Source organism: Colias philodice, chromosome 8 (genome assembly GCF_061535455.1).
Source record: "Colias philodice isolate Cphi_HAF_F1 chromosome 8, ilColPhil1 Martin Lab GWU primary, whole genome shotgun sequence".
Classification (NCBI taxonomy): Eukaryota; Metazoa; Arthropoda; class Insecta; order Lepidoptera; family Pieridae; genus Colias; species Colias philodice.
The window spans coordinates 10880023-10899449 of NC_143093.1; the positions used below are offsets into that span (position 1 = coordinate 10880023).

A 19427-nucleotide genomic window follows, 5' to 3' on the forward strand; every position below is an offset into this window, starting at 1 on the left:
TTTTTTTTTGTATGTATGCACACCGATTACTCCTAGGTTTCTTAAACGGTTTACGTGATTCTTTTTTTGTTCGATGCGGGATGGTGTCGAATTGGTCCCATAAAAATTTTATTCGGATAGGCCCAGTAGTTTTTATTTTATGAGCATTTTTGTCTGTACTCGATGACTTAATTGAAATGTAGCAATAACTTTGATTCACTTCCCGGTAACCGATTGAGCTGAAATTTTGTATACGTTTGTAAATTGGATAGCGATGAAACATTATCATGACATAGACCTGATTTGATGATGGAATCGGAAGGTGGCCATAGGAACTCAGTAATATATTGACTCAATTTTATCGAGATTGGGCTCGTTTGATTCGTGTTGAAAAATACACTAAAAAGTATTAAATAAAAATAACTGCGTTAAAAACAACCGACTTTGAAGTCGGTTGTTTTTAACGCAGTTATTTTTATCTAAGCTTTAATGCATAGGCTTACATCAGGAGGAAGAAGTTTTTCTCATAAGAATGCTATAGATACATTTTTACCTACTTATTAATTTATTTCAATATTTTTACACTCTTCTATAGTATGTTATGTAGAGCACACGTAACATGACAATTAAAACAAAAAGAACAATACTGAATAATTAGTACTAAATATTCATAACCGGCGCATCAGAAAGCGGCATTACGACGATTTGGATGCCGCCCAATAAAAGTACGTATTACAAATAAAATTTCACTTAAACACGAAATTTTAAAACTCCCTCTACCTACCTCCCAAAAGGACCAATACACCAAACTTGTATCTCAAAATTGAACCTTATACCCGGTCATTAAGCAAGCATTTGGTATTGTAATTAGATGTTCTTTGTTTCTTTTTAATACAATTTGGCGGGAAATTGGAAGTCACTGTCAGCGAGTAATGGCTGATCGTGAGCGGAATGCGATTTAAATTTTGCCAATACACTTTACTTAGTACATTAGGCTCGTTCATACTGACTGGATCTGAAATAATATATGAGTTCGGAGCTGTGGGGAATAATAATGGTGTGGGTACACGTGAGGAAACTGGCCATATGACGTCATTAGCCTTTCGAGAACTTTAGATCGCTGAAGACCGGAATTCTATTTTTACATCAAAATAGATTACAAATTAAAGATAACAGTTTGTCCTGATAGTTGATAGATTCGTTTGTTGAAATAAAATTGAGTGCATGAAAAAGAGGCTAGAAATTCGTTTGGTCAATGACTACCAGAATAATTAGGTACAGGTAACAGCAACAGCAGCAGTAATATTATATACGTTTGAGTAACAATTTCTGTTTAAGTTGTCCTCTGGTCTCCGCTAATATGAAAGAATTTCGTATGACACAAGCTTCTTTTAACAGTTCAATACTCCATTTTCATACACCGATTCCAATCCTGCATAGGTACCAGTTAACAATACACAATCTATATGAAACGTGCTTCCCGTAGAAGGTTGAACATTTTTGCACAAACTCCCTTAATTTTCCTTTGTGAGATAGCTTACGTGACTCGAATATTAGCTAGAGATTAGATTTTAGAGTAATTGTTCAAGAATTGTGTCCGCCATGGTGAAAAATCTTTTCATGTGTTAATTTTAGGGTCCAATATTGAAATTTTTGTAAAATTTACGAAATCTCTAGACGTGGGATCAAAAATATATTCAAATTGCTGTAATAGGTTTAGGAAATCTCTAGAACATTAGACTAGACGTTTTAGGTTATAATAAAGTAAGGTTTCGATAAATCAATATTTGATTAAACCGGTTGACACAGGGTTTTCCTAGCGTCTGCTATTTCATAATATAATGTAATCAATAATATAATATTTTGTATGTTTCTGTAGAATGTTTCAATTGTTTGATGATTAGTTTGGAATTAGTTCTACATATATGTAACATCTATTCGTTTTATATGTAGTACCTCTAGTTCTTTAGGTATTGTTTTTCAATTAAATTAATATATTTAACTAAACATAACATAGTTTTAACATGACATGTTCAAGATTTTTCCGAAGTCGTCAAATTTTATAGCAACTTTAATCTATATAAATCTCGTAGTTATTTTTAACAGACAATACTTTTAATTAGGCACCTCTCTTTCATAATTCTAAGCGTTTTTAATCCCAAAACAGCACAATAATAAAGAGCAACCGTGGCTGAATAGCGTCCGTTTTACTAACTTTTTACGAACCGTAAAACTTTACCGTCTGCAGTGTTTTACAAATAAAACATTAGGAAATCTGTGCTTTTGACGTTGAACGGATATTTTGGCAAGCTTTTATGGGAATCATACATATGTACCTACGTACATTGATATAGTGAAACGCTATGTAATAACACAAATTACTACATTTTAACTAGTGCAGTATTGTTGATTTTTCTGTAAAGTTGAACACAACAATTAAAATCATATTTTAAAGTATGGTCAAAATTATTGTCAAAAATGAGGACGTTAATGTTCAAATTCTCGTGTCAGTCGTCGAAATGTTGGATTACATAATGTAACACATAAAACTTTTAAATAAAAGTAAAAAGTAAAAGTAAAAAATTTATTATTCTTTAATACACGTACATCAGTCATAATACATACATTATGTGTTAATACAGTGCTTAATACAGTCACTTAATTACTAAAGAAATGTTACTTAAATAAAATAACAAATAGAAACTTTTAAATGCGTTGTTATTCTTGTTCTCTAAATGTAAACCAAGTACATACATCACACAATTCATCAAGCTCAAAAAAATATAAACAATAGCACATCATTAATCAGCATTAACTAAGACAGCGGAAGAGAATTATTCCCCACATTACCGCGCAAAACCCGAAGGGCCGAAATCTGCGACCGCTTGACTTTAATAATTCCACCACATTATTATAAGAACTCTTTTGTACGGCAGAAATATGATTATGTCGGAACGAGCCGGCCGTGCTATTGTCCTTTCGATTTTTTTCCACAAAAAATCCAATATGGCCGCCATTCTAAGCTCTGGCGGGAAATTAAAAATGTCGCAATTCAACGGTCACCGCTTTTTTATTTGTGGAAATATGTTGACGTTTGAAAAAGGTCCGTCTTGTGAATCTGGGATATACACTTTTACTGTTATTTCTATTCTATCTTGTGAAATATTGTTTTTAGTTCCTATTGTTAGTAGATATTGTATTCTTGAGGTGAAACTAGGTTAAGAAATGAAACTCAAACTCAAACTCAAACTCAAACATTCATTTATTCAATTAGACTACTATTTAGTAGCACTTTCGAATCGTCATTACATAGTATTTTTAACATTTACCACCGATTCGGAAAGCAGTATCTATGGAAAAGAATCGGCAAGAAACTCCATAGTTGCTCTTTTAAAATAATGTCAATAAATTTACATAATATGTAACTTATATCTAACTACATAATATGCCAAAGTACTGTCCTGTGGTTTTTACGCGACAACCCTCCATGGGTCTTTATCGTCCATATATTCCTGAATACTGTAGTACGCTCTCTGAACTAGTATATTTTTTATGTAAGTTTTAAATTTAGAACTACTAAACTCTTTAATATTGTGAGGAATTCTATTGTATAAGCGTATACCTTGACCCATAAATGAATTTTTAACTTTAGCTAATCGGAAAAATGGCATTTCAATTCTATTCCTGTTCCTTGTGCCATAATCGTGTCTATCTCCTACTCTTGTGTGTAAGTCAGAGCTTTTGTGTACATGCAAAATATTATTAAATATATACTGTGATGGTACAGTAAGGATACCAGTATTCTTAAAATGATCTCTTAGTGAGTCCCGAGCACGTAAATTATATATAGAAAAAGTACAAACATTTATCACGATTATAATACCAAAGCAAAAAAATAGAATTTAAATAAAATATTTCTATAAAATGTATGTCTTAACAAAATCAAAGGGTTTTGTATCAAAAACAATGGAAATACAGGGAATCAAATTAATATTTACGGTTTGTTCGATGGATAAAATATAAAACTCTGAAAATTATTTTAAACTATATTACTCGATAAAAATAGCTTTTTCGTGGTGAAATATTATTTCGAAATATTATAATGCTAATAAAATCTTATCTTTTCTCTTCATTATATTTGTTGAGATTCGTAGGTACAGGCTGATAATCATTTTCTTATCTCTAAAGTCTCAAATCTACTACTAGTACAGTCTCAAATACAATGAACAGTCAACAATTTATTCTACTTCTCGGTCTCCTCTTTGAGGGATATGGGGAAATAAAACACAAAGAACAGTCAACAATTTATTCTACTTCTTGGTCTCTTCTTTAAGCAACTGATAAACATAGGAGAAGTCCTTTTCCCCATAGCCGCGAGATTGCACGATGCGGTAAAGTTGAGTCGCGACCGCACCCAGGGGAATGGGCGAGCGGATGCCGAGCGCCATGCCGCTTGCTAGCTCTAAGTCCTGGAATATGAGATTTGTGCTTAAAAGCTAGCCTAAAATAATAATTAAAATTAGCCTAACAAAGGATTCGATGTGTCGTATGGATATAGGTAATTTATTTAATAAGGAAGGTCTTTAGAGAGCGAGTAGCCTCTTACGAAGCAAATTACTGAGCAAAGCCGCGGCAAATGTCTCGTAAGTGAACCCGCCTGTTAACATTTTATACAATTCATGAAAAACACATTTTTTAAGTGGGTTAAAAAGTGGAGCGATTAAAAATTTATATAGCTGATCGAGATGTAAGATTTATGTGTTTAGTTCAGTCTAAAATTTAATTGTTGTTATCTTAATCTTTAGACCAAAAAAATTGTTAAAGCAAAAAAATATCTTATACAATTTTAAGCACTAAGTCTTTGAAATACTCGTATTATTGAAAGTTATATTTTACAGGAATCGAACGTGCTTGGACGCGAACTGTCTCTATTAACAGGGTAGTTACCACCCTCATAGATCAATAATACTACTTCTATGTACCTCTGATGCATTTCTGAAAACTATATAACTTGTTCATTGTTTCTTTTTAAAGTCTTGATTTAAAGCTTTTGATGCTATGCCAAATTGCCCAAATTGTAGAAAACTAAAGAGAAACAAGACTAAAGAAAAAATGCGATCGTCAGTTTTAAATTATAGTCAGAAGAAAGAATAGCGAATTTTATATAAAATCATAGTTAAGAGAAAAATCCTACTATATACACTACACCCAGTAATTTCTAAAATATACCAGCAAAATATCCAAAATTTTAGGAAAACTATATAAGAATGAAGCAAAAATGAGAATATCATAAAGACATTAATATAGTAAGAAGTAAGAACACGTCAGTCCCACTGGGCCTTACAACGTAATATATCATGAACGTATTTCTTGTGGGAACATTTCCGTCATCAATTTTGCAGCGAATTAATATTATGGTTTACGAGAATTGGGCAAAAATCTACTTAATATGCGTTTAATGTAATATTAAGTATTAGCTGATACAAAATATCCTGATGCAAAACTTGCTCTGGCTGTATAATATGAGTTCTGCATTAAGTAAAGTGGATATGAATTTTAAGAGACACTTTAAATTGATCAAAAACCACCTATGGTCAAAATTTTAGTATACTTGAGACGCTGGTTCGAATTTCTTTGGCTATTTTCTTAATTTTTCAAACATTTATCAATTCAATGCTACAAAATAACTTGAAAATAACTTTATTTTAACCACTCACCTTAACCATTAATTCGTTCTTGAAGCCACCATCATAGTTCCTGCTAGAAGGCGCAGTTGGAACGAGTCCGGGAACGGGACAGTACACCTCTGTGGACCAGGAGCGAGCTGACGAATTGTTTAGCACATCTAGCAGCACTTTTGGGTCTAGACCCATTCTGGGTAAGAAAAAAATTGCATTCTTAAAGTAAAATAGTAACACAATCAAAATTTTTCGAAGATCTAAACCTTCAAAAGGGAAATGGCTTGAAATAAGGCAATTCTAATATACAAGAATCGCTATAATTGATAATATAATGGTTAGTTCGTTAAGTCATAGTTCCTGCTGGAAGGCGCAGTTGGAATGAGGCCGGGAACGGGACAGTATACCTCTGTGGACCAGGAGCGAGCTGACGAATTGTCTAGCAGCACTTTTGGGTCTAGACCCATTTTGAGTAAAAACATCAATTTAAATACATCAAGTATTCTAAATCTTTAGAATACTTGATGTATTTATCTTCAATAGGGTATAGTATAGAAGAATCATTAGAATTGTTCATATAAGGGCTAGTTCTTATATCATAGTTCCAGATAGAAGGCGTAGTTTGTGAAAACTTTGAATTTTGAATATAAGAATAACTAGAATTGCTAGAATTATTTTTTGGTTCGTCCCTAACTTCGTAGTCATATTTTTGGTGTCTAAATCCATTCTGAGCTGGGTGGAGAAAAGTAGGTGTGTGAAAGCTGAAAATTTTAATCTTTAAACGAGCAATTCTTGATCTCTGTTTAATTAAGTAAAACTAACTAGCCTAAAGGTAAATTATTTCAAAAGACTATTAAACTACTAATAAACTAAACGACTTTATATGAAATTTAATAAATGTTATTAACATAACACAGAAGGTCAAAGAAATAAACTATAGAAGTTGGAATCTCTATGTAGGTAAGTCATTCAAGGAGTACTCTAACTTAAATGAACCCAGATTAAAACTTCCAAGTAACTTAATATAACTTTGATTAACAGTCAAATAATCTCTGATTTACGCAAATCTTAACCGAAATGACGCAAACCCCGACGCCTTTAATAAAAACCCTCAACCCTTTGATTTACATATAAATATGATTGGGCTTTCGAAGATACTCTTTGAGCCTTGCCGACTGAACTTAAAACAAATGCAAACTTTAATACACCCTAATAACATATATATCCAATAGGGTTGCAATTCATTTACCACTGTCCTATCTCTATGATCAGGGAATTATCCCTAATTCATTGAAATTTGAACCTTATTGTTAACAAATTACGGTACAATATTGAACAAAATGCCGATGTCAATGTTGGGTCTAGCCTGGCTCAAACTCCTTTCACAGATAAAAGTAAGAAATCGATAAGTTATGACTGACTTTGGACGACCTGATTATAATATTTCATCGTTTACATAAAATGCGCATCTTAAATATCGTACAAAAGTTTTAATAAGCCGATTAAATTTCTTTTGTTTGCTTTATTTTTGAAGTATTTGTTCAGGGTTACTTCAAACGAGCGAATTTTTGAATAGGTTTCCCCTGAGTTTGAAAGATTATTTATGTTAAAATGTCCTTAAGATAACTAAATAAAAAAAAGACGTGTGGCACTCGGGGACTGCCGCGGTAAAGCTATTGCATGCTATGCCTTCAAGCCACACCTCCGAGTCCGTAGGAGTGGGGAGCGTGACGTTTTTTCGTTACGGAATTTCTCGATTCGGTCCCCGCGCTCAAGGCCCGCGATAGAAGCTATGCAATAGCTTAAAATTTTCGGTAAATCGGTTAAGGACTTAACTGGAATCCAAACATAACTTAACATATCCACATTACTATAATTTTACCGTCAGTAAAGAATATTTAGAATTATTCATTCCAGACATGCCTCCGCTAAAATTACTCCAAGTTTATGCCAAATTTTTATCAATCACGGCAACGTCACATCGAAAATTGCTTTTAAACAAGAGAGGAAATTATTTTTGTTTCCATCAAACGACGAAAACCCTGTCTAAATATTTCAGCTGAGTGAAACTTAGCGTTTTTAGCCTTTAAAAGTTCTTAAATAAAACCTAATTGACAGCTGTCTACTGCGAGTATATTTTCTGACTAGCTTTCCGCCTGCGGCTTCGCCCGCGTTTTCAAAGAAAAACCCGCATAGTTCCCGTTCCCGTGGGATTTCCGGGATAAAACCTAGCCTATGTTACTTGTGGATAATGTAGCTTTCGAATGGTGAAAGAATTTTTAAAATCGGTCCAGTAGTTTATGAGCCTATTCATTACAATCAAACAAATAAACAAACAAAGTTTTCCTCTTTATAATATTAGTGTAGATAAATCATTTTTAGTTGAAGTAAAGAAAAATCTTTGTGTTATATTTTATAGACTTAAAAATTACCTTCAACGACTATATTATGGAGTGTATTTTTAACAAAATGTGATTATATATTTTTGAAGTGAAACTACTTTAGGCTCTTTGAGAGTAAAATTTCAAGGTCGCGTCATGGCTATAGCGTTACGTCATGGAGTAAGGCGACGATTTTGGTATCATTGAATCTTGCCAAAGAAGTTTCACTTCTGACACGTGTGCTCGACACACACGCTATTTTTTTACAGTTAGAATATTGTTTGGGTTGGATATACATTAAGTAACTAACAATAAAACCAATGATTGTAAGGTGAACCGATATTTTACAGGACGTTTGACAAAATGCTGGGTTGATAATGTAGAAAACGGTCAACCTTAACTTTCATTTTCCGGACGTGACTATTTTATAAAAACGACTTTAAAGGAAAGGTTTATGGAAAGAAATGAGGCTAAGAATGTTTATGATAGTAAAAGATAATTTAAATAGTATATCGTATAAATATGTCAAAGATGCTGTAAAGTGAAGTCCCATGTCCCCTAGTGGGGTAAAGGGCAGATGCATTATACATATGTTTCACTGATCGATTTTCTTTAGGGACAAGTAGGTGATCAGCCTTCTGTGTCCTGCCAGACCGAGACATTTTTTTTCTACGTCTCCACCGGGAATCGAACCCATGACCCCTCAGTGTTACGCTCACGCGTCAACGACTGTTCCAAGGAGGCGGTCGAAAATGCTGGATGGGAAAATATTACATAATATTATTATAGCTAACAACACCACACTCCTAATGAATGTGATCCACAAGATTTGCTCAGTCGAAAACTAATGATTTCGTTTGAAGTTCCAGGAATATTAGTTATTACAACAAAAATTGAATTAACTGAACCATACTCTGATATGATTTCGTGTGTAACAGAAATATTAGACGTTACAATTAACTTAGAAATAGCTGAACTATACACAGATTGATGATGTTTCATTTTCAATTTAAGTCAAATTTGTATGTAGGAATCCGTCAAATGATCGTGTTTTTCAATGAAAAATTAAATGCCGATGAGATGAACATCATCTATTAAAAAAAACCCTATCTATAGCAGAACGTAAGCACAATCACCCTGGATAATTCTAAGCACGCCAGTCCCTCAACCGCAACTAACTATTCGTGATAATTTTTTCCCAAAATCCCCAACTAAAGAATCAAAAACAAAAAAAAGCAATGAGACCGAAAAAGCTCCATACACCATTCCTCAAACCGCCTTTGATTAGAACGTGCCGATTCCATACAAAAATTCCCAACTAAAGAATCAAAAAGTGAGTCCAAAACAAAAAAGCCCCTAAAAAGCTAACACGCCAGTCCCCAACCCGCCTAACATTAGTACGTGACGAAGCCGACATTTCATTGTAAAGCTGAGCAAATTAACAATAATGAGGCAGTGACTTGGACACTTGCAAATTACAAACTTCCCCCGACCTTCGTTTGTTTTGACGTGACGAATGTACAGAATTTGTTCGGCGATATTATTTATTTCGTTGATGCTAACGGTTGGGAAATGAACGGATATGTTTATTTGCTTAAGGAAAGTTATAAATGTTCCTAATTCCCAATAGTACCAGTTTGAGTCTCAGTCATTAATATATTGACAACTAACATAGAGACATAAGATAGAAGTGAGAAAGATACAAAAGAGCTTTTCTATGTACCACAAAATTTTTCACCCTGGTTCTATATAGGTCAATAGCACTGGCTAGATTTCATCTTATAAAATTTTTTTTCACAATGGCGCACAGTTAAAATTATTACAAAACCCCCATATAACATAATCTGATCGTGCAAGGCTCACTAACGGTGCAAAATTCGTAAAAATACCATTTCACACCATATTCCCTCATGTTCAGACCCTATAAATAAAATCCACTACGAAAACAACCTTGCCAGGAATATAACACTTTTCTATACATTTGTCCTTAACCTAATTAATATACTTACTTAATTCCCATATTCATGCACTCAGCAGTGGCCATGCCAGTAATGCCCATAAGCATGTTGTTCGCCAATTTGGCCACTTGTCCAGAACCGATATCTCCACAATGAAACTGTTTTGCTCCCATCGCTTCTAGCAAAGGTAAGGATCTGTCGAAGTCCTGCTTCCTGCCGCCCGCCATGAAGGCGAGGGTCGCGTTTTGAGCGCCCATAACACCTGGGATATAAGGATATAGAAATAAATATATGAAAATTAGTTTGGGAATTCTTGGAAATTTCGGAAAATTCTCAAATTACAGGAATTTATAGAAATGTAACAATATTTAAAAAAAAGACGTGTGGCACTCGGGGACTGCTGCGGTAAAGCTTATTGCATGCTATGCCTTCAAGCCACACCTCCGTGTCCGTCGGAGTGGGGAGCGTGAGGTTTTTTCGTTACGGAATTTCTCGATTCGGTCCCCGCGCTCAAGGCCCGCGATAGAAGCTATGCAATAGCTTAAAAAATATAGAGATTAATAGAAAAGTAAGGAATTATTCGAATAATTTGGATAACAAACTCAAACATTTCAAACTGAAACATTTATTTATTCAATGAGACTTCTTGCAGAAGCACTTTTGATTTTTGAATCATCATAACGATTATAAAATTTACCACCGATTCGGAAAGCAGTAAGTATCTAAGGAGAAGAACCATTTAATAAAACGTGTGCGTTTAAAAAAAGCCAACGTATTACAAAATTTTCAGAAAATAGGTACGCAAAGCTTTTTGACTTAAATGCAATAAAATAATCTTAATATAAGTATATAAATTCTCACAATGTTTGTACTCAATGGACTCCTAAACCACTTAACCGATTATAATAAAATTCGCACACCATGTGCAGTTTGATCCAACTTGAGAGATAGGATAGTTCAAACATGGGCGAAGCCGGGGCGGACCGCTAGTATAGATATATAATTCGAAATGTATGGTAATATAAATTATTTATCGTACTTAATAAATTAACATAAACAACATAAAATCATAAAATATAACATTAGCCATTATTATTATTAATTATGTAATAACATAATTATTATGCAAACATTACGTCGTATATTTGTTTTACCATATCAAGAATTTACATCCAAAAGTATAAACATCAACTTATGCAAACACATGTTATCAGTTAAGCCCTTGTTTTTCAATTTCATCATGTAATATTATATGTTTCTCATTTCCATAATACTCGGGTACCACCAGAAGGACAGTACCCGGATCTTTGGAAGGCTTACGTGGGGACACGGATCCAACACGCAGAGGCCCTTTCGAGAATTTTAATGTGTTGTGGGACAACAGCCGCAGCCTGCCCATGACTGCACTATAGAGATACAGCCCTAGGCAGTCCACGGCCGATGTAGGACTATTGCAGGATATGGAAATTTAATAATTGGGCTATGGATTGGGATGCTAAATGGACTGGTATTGGGGACTATGGGAAACTATGGCACCTGCCTTTCTACTAAAATAAAGTAAAAATATGTTGGCAGGTGGTGACTCGCCCTCTCACTGTATGGGCCCCCGAAATAAGTCGCTGCAAAAGTGCGACAAGGGGGCAACATATTGTGATCAGCTAAGGGTGGAGAGGCGTCCCTGGACTTTAAACTACGATCACGCGCTCCCTGAGGGTCCAGCATCACGTGCCCACTCGCCACTTATGATTCGCATCCACCCTTCGAGCTAAAAGCTCTCGCAACTCCACTCTGACCGGCCGGTAAAGGCAAGCCAGAGGTGGGGGTCCTGTCCTCGTCAGGCTTCACTCCGACCGGCCGGTGAAGGCGAGCCGGAGATGAAGACAGGGGCCTCCCCCGGGAGCACTCGGTTCCCGCGGGGTCGCTACTCCCCGACACCCCGCCACAAGGTGTCCTGCGGGTTGACTGATTGCACGGGTGGAATATCTATTGTCACGTAAACAATAGATATTCCAACCGTGGGCGATGGGGTCGTCACATCCCTACGCCCATATTATTATTAGCGGTCCGCCCCGGCTTCGCCCGTGGTACATATGAAAAATAGATGTTGGCCGATTCTCAGACTTACCCGATATGCACAGAAAATTTCATGAGAATCGGTCCACCCGTTTCGGAGGAGTATGCAGACTAACATTGTGACACGAGAATTTTATATATAAGAGAAGATGTGACATAAAAGGCTCACACAAAATGCTTAAAAAAACATTTTTAATATTTTTTATTTCTGTTTCCCTTATAAATGTTGTGCCAACTCTTTTTAGGTTTTTAGCTGAAGCTAGGTAACTTAGAAATAATTAAATCACTAAAACCTATATTCGACAAATAAGTTTACACATAAGTTAACATTATAATTATATCAAAAGGTTTAAAGTTATTCGTAAGTCGTAATAATTAAGTAATATGTGCTTAAATTTTAATCACATCACGTGTTTTCATATACAGTATTAATGCATTTTACATCAGAGTTAGCATTTAAGATAAATAATAATTTGTTTTCTGCATAATAACATTACAGATAATAACAATTGCAAAAACTGATTAACATTGCATTATATAACTATCGGTAAATAAATAGCATTACTTTTATATTTTTTCCTTATTCACAAATATCGTATTTCTTTTTTCAACCAAATTGAAATGCTGATATTTATGTATTTAGATTTTTTAATATTAGAATTGTTTTAAGTATTTTCATGAAAAAAAATGTAATAACATTCTTCACATATGTAGGTACTATTAAAATTTCAAATGAAATATTGATACTTCCTAAATAAATATCACGTTTCCATACTTAGGGCCGATTTTTCAATGCTTGGATAAAATTTATCCGTCAAATAATGTATAAAACTACAATTTTAAAAACGTATTCTAATTGCCCGTATTTGACAGTTTACGTGACATTTTAATATTATCGTGTAATACTTTATTGGACGGATAACTTTTATCCAAGCATTGAAAAATCGGCCCTTAATGTTATAAATTATTCAAAAAACGATCCAAACCACAAAATAAAATCCCATATCTACAATACAAATAATATGAAAATAAATTATTATTATTGTAGGTCTATTAAAGCACGTGTAACAAATCCCAAGAGGCCTATCGTACCAAGACCCGAGAATAACAATTGAGTAAAAATAGCTTGTAAATGTAAGCCAAAAATAATTAGACCTAGCCCTTACTACCCTTCAAATAAGTAGTTTTTTATTACAAGTAATTTCATCTGTTAATATTATTCTAAGCATTTATTGACAGAGCAAATACAAATGCGACAGTTTATGATAAGTAATTACATGCTTATCTCAGTCATTGGAAATTATCTCAAAGAGTAAACAATGTTATCAGCACAGCTGATAATATAATACTATCAGTAAAACCACACGCGAATAGACATACATTTTACTATTGTATTTAATGCTAAATTTGGAGAGAGAATATTGCATAATTATTTGGTAGCGACAATAGAAAATTCATGAAAAGAAAAATTAAAAGAAAAATTGCTAGGACGGGATCATTCTTAAAATGTAGCATACGATCAAATACGTATAAGAAAGCCATAAATTGCTATAGATGAGACTAGAAATTTTCACATATCACTTAAAACAAAGAAATCATATCACACAATAGTAAACCTAAAGAAATTAAAGAAGTTAACACAAAATTAACTCAAAAAATTAAACCAGAAATCATCCTTAAACTGACCTCCTGAAACTGGAGCATCAATAAAGCCCTTCCCTTTCTCAATCGCAACAGGGAATATTTGTTTGGGCACATTGGGGTCCACTGTACTGGAGTCAATGAGGAGAGATCCTTTGGGCACCTGGAAATGGTAATATCTATATAGAAAAATATATTAGTTAATGTATCCTATCTTGTTTCACTTCCTTTTGATATAGATCCTTATAATCCTTTTATTTTAAAACTTTTCGATTTATAGTCATATCACCCATATAACAAGATCAATCGCGTCGTATTATTCATTAGTTTACACTTATACATAAGCAATATGTTCTATACTAATTAAGGAATTCTATCGTATTTTAATTTCAAGTTCTGTAACTATAGATCATTTTGATCGAAGAATAATTAAGTGAAAAGTGAAAGTTTGTGAGAATTGATGAAATCTCTTTCAAACAAAGGTACCTGACGATTTTTTTGAAATTTGCCACGAGTGTTGGTTACAGTCTCGGCTAATTATAAAGGATACTTTTTAACCGATAGATTCTTTATGTATCGGTTCTCACAGGAGAATTTAAAACACTGTTATCTCCACTTCTACCTACATCTACATCTATATTTTATCTAGATACCTAATTTAATAAAACTCACATGATCAACAACACCATCTTTTCCCAAATACGCGTCAAGCACGACCTTATTACTGGGCAGGATGGACACAACCACATCGACCCCGTCAACCGCTGCAGCGATCGAACCTGCACTCGCTACTCCATTCTTAGCTGCTGAATTCAGCGCTTCTTTTGATGGATCGTAGCCGCGGACGTTGAAACCCTGGAATACATGATAGGAATTTATGTTAAGGGCCAGTTTCAAGGCTTGATGATGTCATTAATAGCCTATCCTTATAAGCCTTGACTAGCTAAAGGGCAATACTTCTTGTCTTTTATTTTCATACGAAGTTATTTGAATGATATATATAAGCTAAACAGAAGATATTTACGGCAATTTGGAGTCAATAATCTTCGAAGTATAACTGAAATTTAATTCTTGACAATATTTTATTACTCCTTTTAAACATAAACCGAATGTGTGTTTGGCTTACTATACAAATGATTAGGAGAAAAGATTATGTTGATTCGATCAATTTATAATGTTAACTTATCAATATTTTTTAATTATTAACCTAACCTACCCAATTTAATATATAAAGGCGAAAGTTTGTAAGGATGTATGGATGTATGGATGTTTGTTACTCTTTCACGAAAAAACTACTGAACCGATTACAATGAAATTTAGCACACATATAGAGGGTAACTTGGATTAACACATAGGATAGTTTTTATCCCGGAAATCCCACGGGAACGGGAACTATGCGGGTTTTCCTTTGCAAACGCGGGCGAAGCCGCGGGCGGAAATCTAGTATTCAATAAGTAAGCGGCGTCTAAACAACTAAATTCTACAAAAAAGTCATCGACATTTTCCATCTTTTTAGATTATACGATCATCTCGTATGTCACAAAAAATATTAATAAATCACGAACTTATCATGCATGCATCCACGTCATGGGGTCAGACTTTTTTATCGGAGACATAACAATTAAATAACTGGTCACTCAATGTCAGCTGTTTGACAATTTGATAGTCTTACTGACCGAATGGCCAACGATGCTATAACATTTTTAGAACAAAGAAGAAGACTATCACAAAATAAACGTTCTAATCCAAAAAAAGTCTGTATTGTGTATACTACTATATTCAAAGACTATCTCTCCAAATTTCTTCGCCCGTCAAATCACTAATAATAGAAAGCTTCTCAATTGTAAATGTTTCCAAGAAGAAAAGAACTAAGTCGCTAGTCTCACCAAGTTCCTCCGGATTCATTACAATATCTGCGTAAAGCGAATCTATAACTAACCTTGATATAACGCAAAAAGCACCATCTGCATTATTTATCATAATCTTTGCATAAATTGAAAAGATTTTAATTTTAAATATCCGTGAAAGCAGCGTTAAATTGGCTTCTCGGATTTTTATTTTTAATTCAATGTATTTTATGAGCTTCGCCCTTTAAACATTTTCATCTCCCACAAGATCTGATTTCATTATGAATTAAGGGTTTGTTTATTAAAATGGGACGTTAGTATGCTGGCGGTTTCGTTTTGGATTTTATTATTGACATAAATTATAATAAATTTTTATATTAATGTTCTAAGTTGCGCCTTTACTGAAAAAAGTTATAATGTAACATGCGGGTCTGGAAGTAAAGATATTTTACAAATGATGGAGATATGGTAAACTCTTAAAAATGTCCCTGACTATGAATTTTTTAATAATTGAACTTATTTTGTATATGAAAAAAAAACTGTTAAAGTTTGGGTCTTATCGGTGGTGTGTGACAGAAGTTTTCTTCATCATTTTATGAAATGTTCAAAATATAGATTCGTTTTTTTAGTTACTCTGAATTTTATAAGTAGGTACACAGACGAAACGTAAGGGATTTAACTTTTCCCCTTGAAAGCTAAGCGACCTTTTGTACTAAAATCTCATAAATTGTATTTGTTTTAAAAACACATTTGGTTTAATCATAAGCAAATAATATAGTTATTTTTTATCTCTTTTTATAGCAGTTAACAGATAAGGAATATGACGTCGCCACCTCTATTTGTCTTAATTTTTGCTTAGCAACAGCATACACATGCATTTCAATAAATTATGTAATGTTAAAACTTTTTTACATCATCCCTTTATTGCATAAACTAGCGACCCGCCCCGGCTTCGCACGGGTGCAATGCTGATACTAAATACACTACAGAAAAATTGTGAACGTTGTATAGGTATAAAAATATAGCGGCCCGCTCCGGCCTCCGGCATCGCACGGGTATAAAATACATAGCCGGGCGGCCGCAAACGCTACGTCCTGCAATTTTTAAATCTGTAATATCTTCGAAAATATTCACTTAAATCATACGGTGTAAAGGGCCATATAGATCTATATTAAATGAACAATGTATCCATGGTATTTAATTGGTTAAGGATTAATGCTGTATTGGTTAAAATCGCTTCGAAAATTAGCCATTATTTGTCGTAAAAAGTAAATGACAAAAAAAAGTTATTGTGGGTTATCCATAAGAGATAGACATATACCATCGCGGACTTTTCTGTAGACCTTTTCAATGTGTATAATACTTAGTACATTATTTTGATAAAACTCGTAGGGTTCAGCCTGCGTTTGCAATGTAAGCGGAATAAATGTAATTTTTTACGACATCACATTAGAAACCTCAAAAATAACAGTACTTCTCCACTACTTAATGGATCTTATTATACATATAAACCTTCCTCTTGAATCACTCTATCTATTAAAAAAAACCGCATCAAAATCCGTTGCGTAGTTTCAAAGATTTAAGCGTACAAAGGGACATAGGGACATAGGGACATAGGGACAGGGAAAGCGACTTTGTTTTATACTATGTAGTGAAGAGTCGATTCGCATTTTTCTCTACTCCCTACGTATCTTCATATCTTTAAAACTACGCAACTGTTTTTTAAAGCTGAAAGATAATTTTAAGCTTTCTTATAAGATTAGTTATTGAAGAATAAATTGAACTACACATACATTACATAATAAAGTTACATACTAAATATATAAAATAATTTATTTAAAATGTTCGTGTCATAGCCAACAAAAATCCTCCGCAATGGCGACAGATTTTTATGACACATTCTGTGTATATTCGTTAGATCTAAGAAGAGATTATAAACTATTTTTAACCCCTAAATAATAAGGGTGTTCTATCAGAACAACGTTGGCCAAATTAGCTAGTGATTATATAAGATGTTTGTGGACACGTGAGTCGTTTGACATTGAATTTTAATTTTGCATATCAAATGAGCTTAAATTAATGTAAATAATGTATCGACTGTTTAGACTTGTACTGATTAGATATAAATTGGATAATGAAAAGGGACGTTAATTATATACCTATGCTGCTAATTGTTAACCAATTGCTCCAACCCTTATTATATAGGGACACAACATAATGTACCAAATTGTATGTTCACAAAATGATTTTTCAACTTGGATATATTCTCATACATGGTAGAATATTTCTATGCTCAAAAAGCGAAAGCGCAGTCTAGTGGTAAAGGATCTTTATCCATTTCACCTCTACTGATTATTTACTCTGGTTTTTGATTACTCTTCTCTTATCAGAACAAAACATATTTTTTTCAATTTAACGTTAGCTGCTCACACATCATCACATTTTCGTATCCATGTATTTAATATAGTTTTGCTTCTGGATTTTCTAGTAATTTTTATCATGCATTAATAATCTGTCCATAGAGCAAAGTTATACCTGAATAGAATTCTCATTCACATACCCTTTATATAGATAAGTTTTCTGCTATCGTTTTAAGAAAGAATTTGCAAAAATAATGCAGCTATGCAAAGCCCTGTCTTCCGGAAGCTTTTAACTGAAGCTTTAAAATTTAGAATAGAATAGTAACTTCAACAGCAACTAAATAAGAATTAATCAATATGCTTTTAATTTATAACCACCAGAATCGAAATTTATAGAAACAAGTTCTAAACTTGATACTAAGAAGTCCTAGGTTCAGGACCAAGTAAGGCACAGAAGTTCGATCACCTTAATATCCGTAATGGAACATTGGAAAATCGAAAGGGGGACACCAAGAATCTGTGTCACATATCTATACTATACTCATACAAACACTAAGTAATTCTTTAAGAGAACCACTGCGCCAAAAATTAGAGCCCTATGCATCTAGGTAGGTACCATGTTAATTCTGTCGCTCTAGGTCCCTTGATACGGATAATTCGACAAGAGCTAGGATAGATTAGGCACAAGACATCAGACATTTTCATAATCAACTGGGCAAAAGCTGTAGTTACCGAACCGGTAGATAAACAACATGTTTATGCCATTTAAATGTTCAAGATTATAGTGATTGTAGTACAATGATTTTATTTATTTATTTACGACACTTTATTGTACATATAACAGGAATTTAAAATAAGTGAATACATAAAATTGGAAAGTGTACAATAGGCGGCCTTATTGCTTAAAAGCAATCACTTCCAGGCAACCATAAAAATAAATGATGTTTCTTAATACTATATTTAAACTATTGGTATTAAAACAAGTACATAATCTATTAAACAGCTACTATAAAATACAATAATTACCGAGGTTATTGAGGCCACAATTTCAATTTCTACACATGTACTATTTACTTTTACGAATAGCAATACCTATACTACCTTTTTCACGAGATTTGCCGCCATAAATCCCCCCATATTTCCAAGGCCAAGGAAAGCCACATTTTTGTCACTTTTCGAGCTGTAAGACCTGCTTGTTGTGAGGAAAGACCGGCTGACGCGGGCCGCCATTTTGATTTTATTAATAACACAACCGGCCGCGGCGCGTGCGCACTGAGACTGAATAAAATGTGAGAATTGGTTCTTGTTGTTATTCAAATGACGTGAATTATCATTCTCGATTTCGTTTCAATGTTAATTTGATAACAGGTTTGAGGTTAGGACGCCACACCCACTAGTTGACAAAATATGTGGCTTGGCCGTTCGTTACTACAAGAACTATTGTATAACACAAAAGTAATGAACAGTGAATTAATTTTTCACCTTACGCCGATGTGAATGTAGCGAAATG

At 33.8% G+C, this 19427-nt stretch overlaps 1 protein-coding gene across 1 annotated transcript; it reads right to left on the reverse strand.

Moving 5' to 3' along the window:
- Positions 1–4271: 4271 nt before the first annotated feature.
- LOC149486807 (putative 3-hydroxyisobutyrate dehydrogenase, mitochondrial) lies at positions 4272–19207 on the reverse strand. Its single transcript, XM_089698439.1, has 6 exons — positions 19019–19207; positions 14383–14565; positions 13756–13873; positions 10048–10258; positions 5697–5853; positions 4272–4448 (listed from the first exon to the last, which is right to left on the reverse strand). The coding sequence occupies exons 1-6, from the start codon at positions 19145–19147 to the stop codon at positions 4290–4292; spliced, it is 957 nt and encodes a 318-aa protein (XP_089554565.1). The 5' UTR covers positions 19148–19207; the 3' UTR covers positions 4272–4289.
- Between the last annotated feature and the right edge of the window lie 220 nt (positions 19208–19427).